The following is a 13,693-nucleotide window of genomic DNA, read 5'->3' on the forward strand; positions in this document are numbered from 1 at the left end:
TTCAAGAATTTGCCGTGCTTCCCAGTGACTGTTATTTTGAAGCTATTGTGACTTGCAATAGTCTTCTAAATCTACAATCATACATAGCTGTCCATCTGATGAAAAATGCAGCAATATATTGTGACCAAAAGGCAGCCCAGACTTTGATGAAGAAGATTATGGGCTTTGTGTAAGAAACTCTATCACTGTAAATACACAGTATACATGTTCCATCCTGGAAGGTCACACACAGACATTTTCGTTCAGAAACAGGAACAAAGTTTACGTTAAATTTAAAACACTTCGTTTCCTTCAGCGCACATTTTATATGGAGTTATTTTTTCCCGCTGGCAGCCATCTTCCAGCTTCTGGACTCCGATGCGACTAAATGGCCTAAATTTGGCAGGTCCAAATACAACAGTGCCCAAACGCTCCCAAAAGCTCCATGTAAGAGAACGGGTTAATAGCTGTTTTACATTTACAGCAGTCGAGGAACACAACGGGAGTTAAGGGGACGACCATGACAAAAACCATGCTCCGAGAGCAGTGCCTTTAACACATCGATGCCTTTAAGCACGCTCAGCGGCTGCACTCTGTGTGTCGCGTCTCCCCATCGCGGCAGCGCTCCCGGTTTATCCCTCCGTGCTTTCGGCCGCGCTGCGCTATCTCTGCAGCAGCGGCGGAGGTTCCCGGCATTGCCCCGGCTCACCGCCACAGCCATGTGCCCAACGCCGCGGGCACGAGGAACGCGCGGACGGAGCTCCGAACGCGAAGGACTGGAAAGCCTGCACAAAGTACTTACAAAAAGCAGCGCGGCAAGCGGGGCGGTGCCGCCCGGGCACGGGGCCGCAGGAGGGCGTCAGCGAGGGCGGCCGCCCTGCCCCTCCCGAGCGGCGCTGGCGGCGATGCGCGGGGCTCGGAACATGGAGGGCTACGGGCTCTTCCTGGCGCTGCTGGGCTCGGCGCTGCTGGTCGGCTTCGTTTCGGTCGTTTTCTCCCTCGTCTGGGTCTTCCGCTACCGCGAAGGGCTCGGTTGGGACGGAGGCGCGGCGGAGTTCAACTGGCATCCCGTCCTCATCGTCACGGGCTTCGTCTTCATCCAGGGCATCGGTGCGTTAGGGCCCGGCGGGGCGGCGGAGGAGCTGGGGCCGCCAGGGGCCGCCAGGGGCCGGGGCGCAGCACGGGACGGGAGCGGCGGGCCGGGGCCGGGGCGCTGCGCGGCGCTGCCGTTCAGAAGAGCCAGCGCTCGCAGCGAGACGGGACAAAGAGTCCCTTGTCGTGAGCTCCGTACGTGGTGCTTTGGGTTGATTGAGCTTTTTTTCTTTCTTTTTTTTCTTTCTTCCCTTCAAGCACTTGTTTACCCTGGCCTGGGATTTTCTTGCGCTTTGAGAAAGGCTTGCGAGGCGTGTTTTCTTAGTCAGCCTGAATTTATGCGAGCTGGGAATCGAAACGCCAGCAGTGCTGCCCTAGGAAACTTTCACTCGTTTGGCTCCGTCCCTTCTGGCTCGTTCCCCCGTCTCAGTTCAGCACCACCGCAGCCAGACCCAGGAACAAGGCTTGAGCCAGAGGAAATGCAGCTCCAAGAACATCGCTGCAATGCATTTCATCAGCCCAGATGCTGTGTAAACTCTTTTGCGAAATCTATCTTTAAAACTCATTCTTCATTCTGTTGCCTGAGTAATATAAAATGGTTATGACGAGGCGGGGGGACGTTTTTATAGAGTGTATGAACTTTCGATTGCATAGCGTTCAGCCTTGGACTGACAGTGTTTCCAACTACACGTGCAGTGTGCTCGCTGTCTTTCTTTCCATCACACACCCTTCGCAGGTTAGGTCTTAAGGGCAAGGGTTGTTCTTTGAGGCCGACAGGAATGTTGGAGATTGAACGACATGCTTTTGCTTTTAGTGTAACTGCTTAAGTCCAAGAAAGTGACTAACTGCCACACGATACAGTTGATTACTGGTATTGAGGTTAGGAAAGAAAAGTGACAGTATTCCCAGTAAACTTTAAAAAGCAGATAATGCTAGAGTGCCCCTGAAGTACTAATTCTGGAATCTGAGAGTTAGCATTTAAGCTAATAACATGAAAACTGGTGGGGAAATTTGGCAGAGATAACAGCAACAGTGTTGTTTTCTGATAAAAGTCAGTAACGGCATTCTTGCTGGTTTTACTGATGAGGGAACACATGACGAAACAGTGCTAATTTCTCAAAGAAAGGCAAATGAACGTTGCAGAGAATGCTGGAAATTCTTTCACAGTTTCACCACTGACTTCTCTGGGGAGAAGGAGCAAGGAGATGATTTTACTTTTCTTAAGTAATGAAGAACCACTGGAGATTTGAAGTATTTTTTCTTTCTAATAGGAATAATTGACTTAGAATTTCTTTTTTAGCAACCTTGTTTACATTTGCTTCACTGCTGAACAACATTTTGCACTCGCCCAGCCAGGAAACGTGTCCAGCACATCTGGACACTCATTCCAGCAAACCCGTTGTTTGGATCACTCTGCAGCAGGAGCCCAGCCAGGGGCTGGGAGGAGCAGGGGAGGCTGGCTGCCGAGCTCTGGCTATGCAGGGAATTCGGTGATTTGAGCACACACCACAAATTTAATATTTTCAGTGGCAGTGAGGTATGTTCTGAGCTTCGTGGCTTCAAGTTACGAAGAAGTTTTGAGCAATAAACAACATCTTGAAGCTGGTTTATATGATATTGCTCAATAGGTCACATAAAGTATAACTGCTGGTTATAAATAAGCAGCGAGAAACACTGATTGACTTCACTAACATAAATACAACTTATTGTGACCAAACTACTGAGCTCTTCATAAACATCGAATTCTTATTTTATTGGCAGAAAATGCTGGAAGGTTTTCTGCAGAACTTTCCCCCTGCTCATTTGCTTTTATTTCCTCTGAAACTCAGTTTACCTCCATTTCAGAGTTAAGGACATTGCCTTGAGTAGGTATTTCTAACATAAATAATAAATGGAAAGTTTATCGCAGCTCAAATGAACAAACAAATCAAAGCAGAAATTCACTGATCGAAGAGCATTAGTTGGAGTAGGAAATCTGAATGCATAACATGAAAAGCAAAGCTGGCAACTGATGAAGTGTTACACAAAATTAGCAGAAGTCTGCCACTGAATTCAAAGCACTTTGGATGAGGCTGGGGGATAGCACACCTCTTTGCACAAACACAAGAAAAAGAAGTCCTTAAGTAGTTAAAATAGGAAGGAATAGCTGAATAAATACTTCACTTAAATCTGTGTGCAAGATTTGAAATAGTAACCAAATCTCCTCTTTCTTCAGTTCATTAAAGTCTTCACAAAGGATACAGCTGTACTGCTGGACTATGGAAGGTAGAAGAGGTGATGGTAGTAACATGCCCTGATAGTGGGCATATATATATGCCCTGACAAAGGCAGGGATAGATACGCCATGACAAAATTATTGTATGTATCTTATCAATCAAATGAAAAAGCCGTAGGCATGACAATGTTAGTATTAACTATTTATAGGTGAATACCTGTAAGTAAATTATATCTAATAAAACCCTGTCAGTACACAGCAATTGGCCAGATGGTTTTATAAAGTGGTAAAATGCAGGCAGTAAAAGCCTGTGTTCATATCTGACTTTTTTAAAGAGTAAGATAGGAAAAAATGTGAAAAAAAAAGATTTCAAGGAAGACTTGATGGAGTAGTGGAGTGTAAGTCAGTAAATTAAGAATTTTACTATATTTTTTGCATGTAAATGTTTTACAATGACAGCAGCATCTGCCTGCTGCTTCATGTTTGACCTGCAAATGATAAAAGTCTGGTTCCCTCTCAAAGGACAAATGATGAGAGCCATCATGATGTAATATGGAATAAATGATTTTCCAGAGTTTCTCAATGGACCACTCACGTATTAATATAATACTAGAGAAGCTAGTATTTGGTCACCAGCTGAGATGAAGTGGGGTGTGGGAAGCACGCAGTCAGAAAGGAAGTGGTGACAGGGAAATGGGACCTTGTCTTTTGGCAATGGTGAACAGCCACGTCTGCTCAAGTTAGAATCTATAACCTTACGCATAGCCCTTACTGAGAGGGAATTACAGCCAAATGTACTATAATGTCTTCGTCCTGGGCTACGGCATTCAACATGTTAACTTATGGTATTGCTAATAAGTCTCCGAGCCATTAGTCTGTGTTCCTTGTCTTTCTGTCACACTGTTTCAAAGAGAGAAACAGACAAAAAAATGTCATGGTCCATAAGAGATCTAAGGTTATGTGGGTGACTGGCTGTGAAGTTTGATAGTGATTTTGGAAGTTAAACCAAATTATGATGGTGTCTTATAAAACAAAGAAAAAATGTTAGACAAAAATTTTAGCATGGACATGATCCTTTGGGAACCAAAGCTTTAAACTGAGGCCAGGATCTGTTCAGGTCAATTTGACTTCAAGATATACAGAGTCAGTACTCCATTCCACCTGAAATAAAGCATTGACAATACTCTGGGCCATAACGTATGACATATGAGGATGGAAGATTTACTGGGATATGATATCCTCACAGAATGTTGAAGCTCAGCTGGGACCTTTTGGCATACCAGTTGTACAAGATCAGAAATCGTTATCATTAACACTAGGTTAATTGCCTGATGCAGGTAATTATTTCAATATTAACAATATATAAGATTATCATATAGATTTTGTGGAACTGTTGGAGATGGTCTTAAGCTCATGCTGCATTGTAGAACTCAAATTATGTCTCATAGAATAAGTACTGCCAAGTTGTCATAAAAGAAGGCTATCTTCCTAATTTTTAAAAAAGTAGAAACTGTAAAACAAAAAAAAAGTAGAAAGCTGAGAACTACCCAAATGCTGTATGTATTTAAACATTCTAAGGGTTGCATTCATTCCAGTATTTTATTTTCACACAGTATGTAAAAGCATATATTGATTTAAAATCTGCTTGTGCACTGGAAATTCCATTTGTGAGCAGTGTTTTCTGTGTCAGTTATTCAGTGGAGAGCTGTATTTCTTGGCATACATCCAAGTCAAAATATGTATATCTAAATATGACTTCAAAATTAATTTGTCATTTTTATTATTATTATTCACTGCAACAGACATAATATCCTTTTTTTTTTTTTTTTTTTTTGCATAAAAAGTAAAGTTACAGGGAAGGAATGAGGAAAGTACATGAGAATTACTTAAGTGAATACCTAACCTTTGCACTTAGCAGAAAATACATATTTTTATTTTCTAGCGAATGTTTGGAGAAAGAACTTTTAAACCTGAAATATATTCTTAATTTTTAGTATTGCTAATCAGATAGTATTTGGATGTCACTTTATAAGCAGAAACCTTAAATAAGGATTTGATTAATCAGATGAATGGAGACCCTTCTTTTTGCCCACTCATGGCATTATGGATGGGGACAGCAGCCTTTACTGGTCAAGGACCAGGCATGGTCATAAATATTCGTCCCATTAACTTAATGTACTTGTGTGCTCTCACACATTCAGAAATTGCATAGGTTTGTATTCAGAAATACGTGGGGCTTCAGATCTGATCTAGTCCGTGCTTAGACAACAAGCAGGAGGTCAGTAGTGACAGGGAATGAGCAGCAAGGACCCTGAGGAAAAAGCCTGGCAAGAAGCACTCTGCTGTTGTTATTCTTGTGGGCCATCTGGAATTAGATCACTCAAAATTGCTGTTTTGTTCACACTGGTCACAACACAGTTCGTTAGTGTCACATATACACATAGGCAAAAAGCTTGCATTTATCTAACAGTGCTCAAGAGTCATAGCTGCCAAATCCTTTTTGTTTCTTGAGTTGGATTATGATTCCCTGATGACAAGTAGCCTTTTCTCATTTAAAGTAGTCCTACTAATACCAATGTAATAGACACAGCTATCTAAATATCATAGAATGGCTTAGGTTGATTGGAAGGGTCTTTAAAGATCACCTAATTCTAGCTGACATGGGCAGGGTTGCCAGCCACTGCTTCAGGCTGCCCCAGCCTTGAACACCTCCAGGGATAGGACATCCACAACTACTCTGGACAGCCTGTGCCAGTGCCTCTCAACCCATAGAACCATACATTGGCTTAGGTTGGATGTAAATAGCATTATCCAAATTTGCAGAGAGAATAAATATTTACAAAATTATTGCATGCTGTCTCAGAATGTGATCTTCGGAACATAAGAACTGGGCCTTCTTCCACCAGTGTGACTAGCAGAAAAGCCAAACCCCTATGCAGACCTTTTGTTACATCGATTGAAGAAATAAGGAACAAATGGCACCAAGCTGTTCACTGTTTTGTTGGGGTTTTTTTTTGTTTTTTTTTTTTTTGTTCTTTTAATCACACTTGAATTTTTCAAAAACAGAGGAATAAATTTCCCTAAAGCCAATATATTAGGCCTCAGTTGTGAATTTGGAACGTTAGGCTGTGTGGGAGAAAAAGTTATAATACACATTCATAATCTAATACAATAAAAGGTTGGATTTTCTCTAATTTACAATGGAACTATATGAACAAGGCATAATTATTAAAATCTTAGAGAAATTATACTGTAAGAAATAAAATTTTCTTTCTGTTCTTTCTTCAGCCATTATTGTGTACAGGTTGCCATGGACCTGGAAGTGCAGCAAACTCCTAATGAAGTTCATACATGCTGGATTAAATACCATAGCTATGATTCTTGCAATTGTTTCTATGGTAGCTGTGTTTGACTTCCACAATGCCAGGAGCATCCCCAACATGTACAGTCTGCACAGCTGGGTTGGGCTGACAGCTGTTATACTTTATTCTCTTCAGGTCAGAATTTAATTGTGCTTATAAAGTGGTTGTAAAGTTAACAAATGTGTTGAGTAATTCAAGTACAATAGGCCCTACAATAATAATATGTTGTACTCTACACTACACTCTATTTTATATTCTGTGATTTAGGAAATCATCATGTAAATGAGAAATCACCAGATCCTTAACTTTAAAGAAAAATGTATTTTGAAGCACGTTTAGTTAACTCACTCGGTTTATTTACTGTGATCCAGTTTGTTGGCAGCATATTAAAATATGGTGATAACTCCTTTTGAGGAATTCTCAAATGAAGTAATAATTTTTCCTTTTTATTTATTTTTATTTTTTTATTTTTTCAGTTAGCAAAATTTTAAGTTCTAATTTCTTGGCCTCAGGAGTTATCTGTAACCAGAATAAGTGCAGTAGGTGGCACTGCAGATCTCATTACTTACTACAGGAAAAACAGTATTCCTGATTCAGCAAGGTTTTGATAAATGTTCATGTGCATGTTTTTAACTGCTCCTATTGCCAGAAAGTTAGATTTATCTTTATCTAAATTGAGCTAGCTTGGTATGTTTTGCATTTGACATGAAAGGTGAGCAGGGATGCCCTGGTATTTAGTGTTCATATACAGTTGTGATGTTCTAGCACCTCAGATTCTGAAATCTCTATAATGTATTATTACACTATAGAAATAAATAATCAGCTAGGAGGAAAATCCTACATGTAGAGCATTTATCAAGTCAGGTTTACAGTCCAAAGTAATTCTACGAACCTGATGGATCAAGACCAGAGTTATCTCAATGCTGATCGTTTGTTTTAAAACTTTGCATACCAGGAATCTGCCAACTCTGCTTCTAACTTTGTGTCTTTAATTTTATGCTATGAAATCTTATTTCAGGAGTAAAGGCATTTTGTGTCAGAGTGAATACAGAATTTATTTTGTTCCTTTAATTTATGATGCCTGACTTCTTAGCTAAATTAAAAGAAAAAAAAATCGATTATCTGGTTATCAAGCACAGAACGTATTCAGCTAAGGGATTTGGGTTCTGGATTTCTAGCTCTCACTGCTCAGGCTAGGAGGTACAAGGAATAGTGTTGAAATAATAGTGTTTTAACACCTAGAGAAAAAGAAGGCATATTACAGCACTGATAATTGTACACTTCATAGTTGAACAACAACTAATTAATGAGACTTAACGATATTAAGATTATCCTCATGTCAACCATTTCAAGGAAATGTGTGCTGCCACTATACCAGGTACCAATATTTTTTCTAATGGTTAAGATGAAGAACTGTGAATAACATCCATTATTTTGCTACTGTAAACATGATCACGACTATAAATATGACTAGATACCTTATCTACCTATCAACAGAATAGTGATGTTACTTTCTCCAAACAGGCAAGTAAATCTTCAAACAGACTGATTTTTTTTAAAGTGATTGAGAACTACTGTTAGAAAAGAGTCATAAAACAGTATTTCAGTTAGTAGAAAAGACGCTTGAAATGGTCATATCAATCTCAAAATTAAAAACAAAAATTGAGAGGGGATGCTTACATAATATACCTTCAGGAACAGAAGTAAAATATATTTAAGTGAAATTTATCTTAATATGGTACAGCACAAGGACATAAATTTAGGAATAGGGTGGAAATGTCAAATGGACTCTCTTGGAAAGCAGCATTTCTAGAAATATTGCTTAAAAAAGACATGAGGCTCAAAATTTAGTTATAGATTTTACCTCAATATATGGCATCAGTGAAATCAGTATGAACTACTAAAGGAATAACTTTCTTTAAAATGCAAAACAAGTAAACAAACAACAAAAGAAAATCTAAAATTAATTTGAGAACCTGTGGCTGAAACCATCTGACATGATGGGATTCTCTTCCATCACAGAATTGGGACTGATAGGAGGACTTGCGGCCCTTGAACATCTTGACATTATCCACATATATCTTCACTCTAAACACCAACAGACCATCACCCTTCTAGAGACATGTAGTTTAACTTAAAGCTCTAAGAGGGTGAAATTCCTTATCCTTAGACCACTAAAGACAAAAAATGTTAAACTACATTCTGATCTTCATTTATGTGTAAATCTGAACAGAAGGGGAGAAAAGGGCTTCAAACTGAAGAACTCTGAAAATGCAGCTAGTCACTCATTTACTACTTATTTATACTACTGATAGTGAAAACTTGTGTTTACAGTACTCAGATTGGTAGCAAAGTGCATTAGCAATAAGATTAGACGCTAGTATGAAGTGGGATTACTTATGAAATATTTAACGTGCTTCCCAGGTGATGATTCAGAATGATTGCTCTGGTTTTGTAAGAATACTTTCAAAAATAATATAAACTCTTCTGAATTTTTATCTGAAAGCATATCAAAATTTAATTTTTATGATTTTGCAACAGAAATACAGCTTGTTTCCTATATAGCTTTAACTATGAATCTGTTTTGTGTTTAGCTTTTCCTAGGGTTTGCTATCTTCCTACTCCCATTCGCTCCAGTTCCTCTCCGAGCAGCTCTCATGCCAATACACATTTATTCGGGTCTCCTCATCTTTGCAACAGTGATTGCATCAGCTCTCATGGGAATCACAGAGAAACTTATATTTGCACTGTAAGCATTTATTTTTCACTTGTTTATTAATTCTGTTCATCACATACTGTAATCTTTGTTGAACAGAATAATAACAACCTGGTACTGAGATAATGTTTTGTTTTAAAAAGACCTCTTATCTATTAAAAGACTACTGGTTTAGATTTGAATTGTCTTTATAACAATCATCTCTTTTTTTCCTCCCTCCAAAGGAGTAGTACTGGATATAGTTCATCCCCACCAGAGGCAATTTTTGTCAACTGCCTTGGTCTCTTGATTGTCATATTTGGTGCACTTATTTTGTGGATGGCAAGCAGGCCCCAGTGGAAGCGCCCACCAGATGAGAATGCTAAAGTTCAGCGGCCCAATGGAGGAGCCCCTGAAGGCATGGAAGCAGAATCCACTATGACAGACTGCAGTAATGCAGACAAATCTGATGTGGGGTTCAACAGTGAAGCAGCCAGAAAACGAAACTTCAAACTTGATGAAGCAGGGCAACGATCAACTATGTAAAGAAAACGTATGCAATAACACTACTATTATACTACCACAAATCTCTGTTCCTCCCAATTAAATGGATACATATAGGTTGCAGTTTTATTTTCAGTAAGGATTGTTCAAAGTTTTCCAAATATGAATTTAAATTCCAGCATGTCCCAAGCATTACATTGGTTCATTCTCAGTCCTTATTCAAAAAACAGAGAGCGTGAATGGCATCATAAAATGGGAAAACAAATATTAATTTAAAAAGTGATAAAGAAAATCTCTAAGAGTCATTAAGAGTTATTGAGATTGAATTCTGTTCTTACAGATTTTACAGGTATGACAAAGTTATGAAGTATATCAGAAAACAGAAGTTACCTGTTATCAACTTTTTGCTAACGTTCACTTTTTCTTAAGTCTTGATTTTTCAAGTTGATTAAACCCTTCACCAACTGCTAAGTATTTACAGTATTTGAATAGCGCTTTGCAGAGTTGCACTGTAAAATATTTGGAATTCTGAATTTGGTTAAAGAAATTAAACAGTTTGTCTGATATCTTTATGAAATGATTTGTGTTTTAAAACCTCAGATTTTTTTTATTTTTTTAATTCTGAATGTATCAGTCGACTTTTCTTTTTAATCAACTCTACCAAATATATTGTATAGCTAGCATATCATTACTGAAGTCTTGGGAAATTGTAAAACATCTAGGAATATGTCTTATTTTGAAAGTCTTAGATACGTACTTAGAAAAAAAAAGTATCATTACATCAGGTCTTCCTTCTATCCCAGAAGGCCATGTGTTATGCTCTTGATTTGACTGCACAGTTCCTAGGCACTAGACTGGAAATTAGTAAGTTAGAAAGCAGAGGGGACTGGTAGCAGACTCTGAGAAAAAAAGGAGCTCGAACTGAGAAATGTTTTCTGCCTAGAAATAACTGAGCATTGCTGATTTGATTGAAATACTACCAGCTGACTGAAAGCTGGTTGTGGTATCTACATACTGGTACCACAACCGTTATCACCAAAATGAAGACGTACTTTAGTCTACAAGCAAACTATATGACTTCTCTTATTTGAGATTGAAGTGTTAAATAATGCAAATTCAAGTCTCTAATGGCACTTTATAGCTCTTTTTAGTAATCAGAGTATTAACGTATTATGCTCATTCAGTTCTTTCACAGATATAAAATATACATAAGATTTTTACTAGCATAGAAGAATAATTATAGTATATTATTTTGATTGTATATTATTTTGATTGCACATTTCCAAAATGATGAGCCTTTCTATTATAATCTCTTGTAAAAGCTGCAGAGACCTGAAAAAGTCCTCATGGAAACTGCAATACCTGTTCCAAAGAACTAGATACAGACAGTTTCAGGCAGCAGATCCTTTTCTTTTATCTTCTTTAAACAATAATAATAATAAAACCTACATAAATTCGCATCTACATCAGTATCTCATTTTGTTATTTGATTTGTAATAACATTTAATTATTTGATGAGTGCAGTACAGAAAACTAGCATAGCAAATTAGTAGAACAGAACATTTTTTCTAATATCTGGTACTCAAGAACTACATCCCATAGTTCTGTTTTCTCTTATTATATGTGTGGGTGCCTGAGCCCCTTCAAACATTGGTTTCATTTGAGAAAACACATGCTTTTAAGTGCCTTATTATAGCATTCAGAAATGCAAAAAAGAAATACTACCCTATAGTGTGAGCCATTTGTCCAGCCCCATGGTGTACAATGGATTGGACAGCTTTTTCCTTGTTTTTCAAGCATATGCTTTTCAAGTTCTACACAGTTGTCTGCTTTCCCTAAAATAGGCAGCTTCAGCATAAAATCCAAATATTACAGATAGCAGCGTTATGAAAGAAAAACGAGAGCACTAGTTTTACCTGAAGTTAGTGCTCAACTACTGGGATGATTACTTTATGCTTTTCATTATGTAACTTTTGGAGTATCCTAAACTATGTTACCTTCTTTCTTGTGATACCTTTATATTTTGCTAAAACTAGTTGGCTTTTCTGATGAAATCAGCAAGCATTTTACAGTTGAAGGATTCATAGTTAATCTTTGGGAGAGATGTTCTGTTAATACTTAAAGTCTGAGTTAATGTACGTGGTTCAGGTTATTCTAAGTTGGTGTGTATTTTGCTGTTGCTGTTTCTCACCTACCTTTGAAAATGAGCTCATTCAATGGCTGCATAGCACTAAGTCATCTAATAAAAGATGTGCAAAGTAGAGCCTTGTCCAAGGACTGATGTAGAAGAAACCCTTAACTGTATGCTATATACTGGGAAGAAAAGAAACAACCCTTAATATCTTTCATTTCTTTTGTTTCAGCATTGACTTGGATGTATCAGAGTTCCATATGCTGTTTAAAGTTAAGCTACAGTTACTACTGTGCCCTTAGAGTTACATTTTGTTCCACATTCTGTTCAAGAGTAATTTCTAGAATGCAAGTATCATTACTATCACAGATCACCAGTGATAGCTCATTTACATGAAGCATGGTTTTCTGGCTGCTTTGAACTGCGGAAGGTCCCTGTGAGATGCAGTAGTTCTGAGCTCTTAAATCTTGCTTCACTTCTGTGTATGCAATTTAAAATAGACTGTGCATACTGCAGACTACTGGCTTTTGTTCTAAACTGATTAAAAGACCTTCAGGTATTCTTGCAACATGCAAGGTTAGTTCAAGTGCTAGGTAAAATTACATACAACTTCAGAGAGTAATTTTCTTTGGAAAACACACACTCCTACAACTGCTTCTCAAAGTGGCCTTCCATCACATTTCCTTTCATACAGATTTTTTAACCTATAATTATGTGTAGAAGTACCAGCACAAGAGATAACAAAGTTATATTTTAAAGTTATAAATGAAACTTGAAATTCTGATTTTTTTATTGGGATTTTCCTGCATGTCTGAAATTTTTTTACATGGACATGATTGTACAGCTTACATTCCAAACTTGGATTCCTATAAAAACTTAGGAAGTTCCAAAACCTAACACTAAGGGTAATAAAGATGTCTGAAAAAGTAATTAATGTGTCTTGCAGTACTGTGTAATACTGAGAAAAAGAAAAGTGTTCTTTTCCAACATTAATGAAACTGAAAAATGATGGTGCAAATAAGATTAAAATAGAATGCACAGTAATTATGTGTACACATCTTACTACATATACAAGAATGCATATGATGCTGTAAATATGTACTACGTGCATATGTGGAAATTTTAATAAAAGACTAACAGATATTGCCAAATATTTCCTAATACAGATGGCTTTCATGTGTTTCTATTTCAGAAAATTCTTCTAACTGTTCATAAGAAATTAAAGAATTATTTTATTGTTTTGTTATCTGCCATACTTATTTGCCAATTAAAAGAAATGTTTTATTACAATTTATATTTTTCTTATTCTTTATGTTAATAAAAACAGATATTTCAAGCTAATGATACCAATGAATACAGAGCTATATTATGGTACTAATACAGTAGTATTTCATTCAAAACAAAATCCCATCCAGTTCCACTAAACATCTGCAAGACTATTAAATAAGCATATTTTTGAATATGCTTGTAGCAGATTTTTTTTTATTTTCATACCCTGTATGCACAGCCACTAATCCAGAAGATAGCAAGCACTACCAAACTGGCCTCTGTCAGATGCTAGTCTAATGCTGCCTTAGAAGATATGCCATCTGTCTTAACATTATGCATTTGGCCAAGATAAAACAGTCACATCACAGCATTTAGTTCAAAGAATGTGAAAATTCTTTTAAAGTACCCAATTAAAATATAATATTTCTTCATCTCTCTGATACTGG

General features: G+C 37.6%; 1 protein-coding gene across 1 annotated transcript; it reads left to right on the forward strand.

Moving 5' to 3' along the window:
- The first annotated feature begins 803 nt into the window (after positions 1–803).
- On the forward strand, positions 804–9,942 carry LOC136058014 (plasma membrane ascorbate-dependent reductase CYBRD1). Its single transcript, XM_065751174.1, has 4 exons — positions 804–1,089; positions 6,575–6,783; positions 9,243–9,397; positions 9,589–9,942. The coding sequence occupies exons 1-4, from the start codon at positions 885–887 to the stop codon at positions 9,887–9,889; spliced, it is 870 nt and encodes a 289-aa protein (XP_065607246.1). The 5' UTR covers positions 804–884; the 3' UTR covers positions 9,890–9,942.
- The last annotated feature ends 3,751 nt before the right edge of the window (positions 9,943–13,693 follow it).

The sequence above is a fragment of the Cyrtonyx montezumae genome, unplaced genomic scaffold (assembly GCF_038088225.1).
Source record: "Cyrtonyx montezumae isolate F1298 unplaced genomic scaffold, pur_monq_1.0 scaffold_7, whole genome shotgun sequence".
NCBI lineage: Eukaryota > Metazoa > Chordata > Aves > Galliformes > Odontophoridae > Cyrtonyx > Cyrtonyx montezumae.

Bases quoted from the DNA above. Each gene is read 5' to 3' on its own strand.
- LOC136058014 (XM_065751174.1), top strand. From the start codon at position 885: ATGCGCGGGGCTCGGAACATGGAGGGCTACGGGCTCTTCCTGGCGCTG. The intron at 1,090-6,574 runs GTGCGTTAGGGC...TTCTTTCTTCAG, and splicing joins CGTCTTCATCCAGGGCATCG to CCATTATTGTGTACAGGTTG. The intron at 9,398-9,588 runs GTAAGCATTTAT...CTCCCTCCAAAG, and splicing joins GAGAAACTTATATTTGCACT to GAGTAGTACTGGATATAGTT.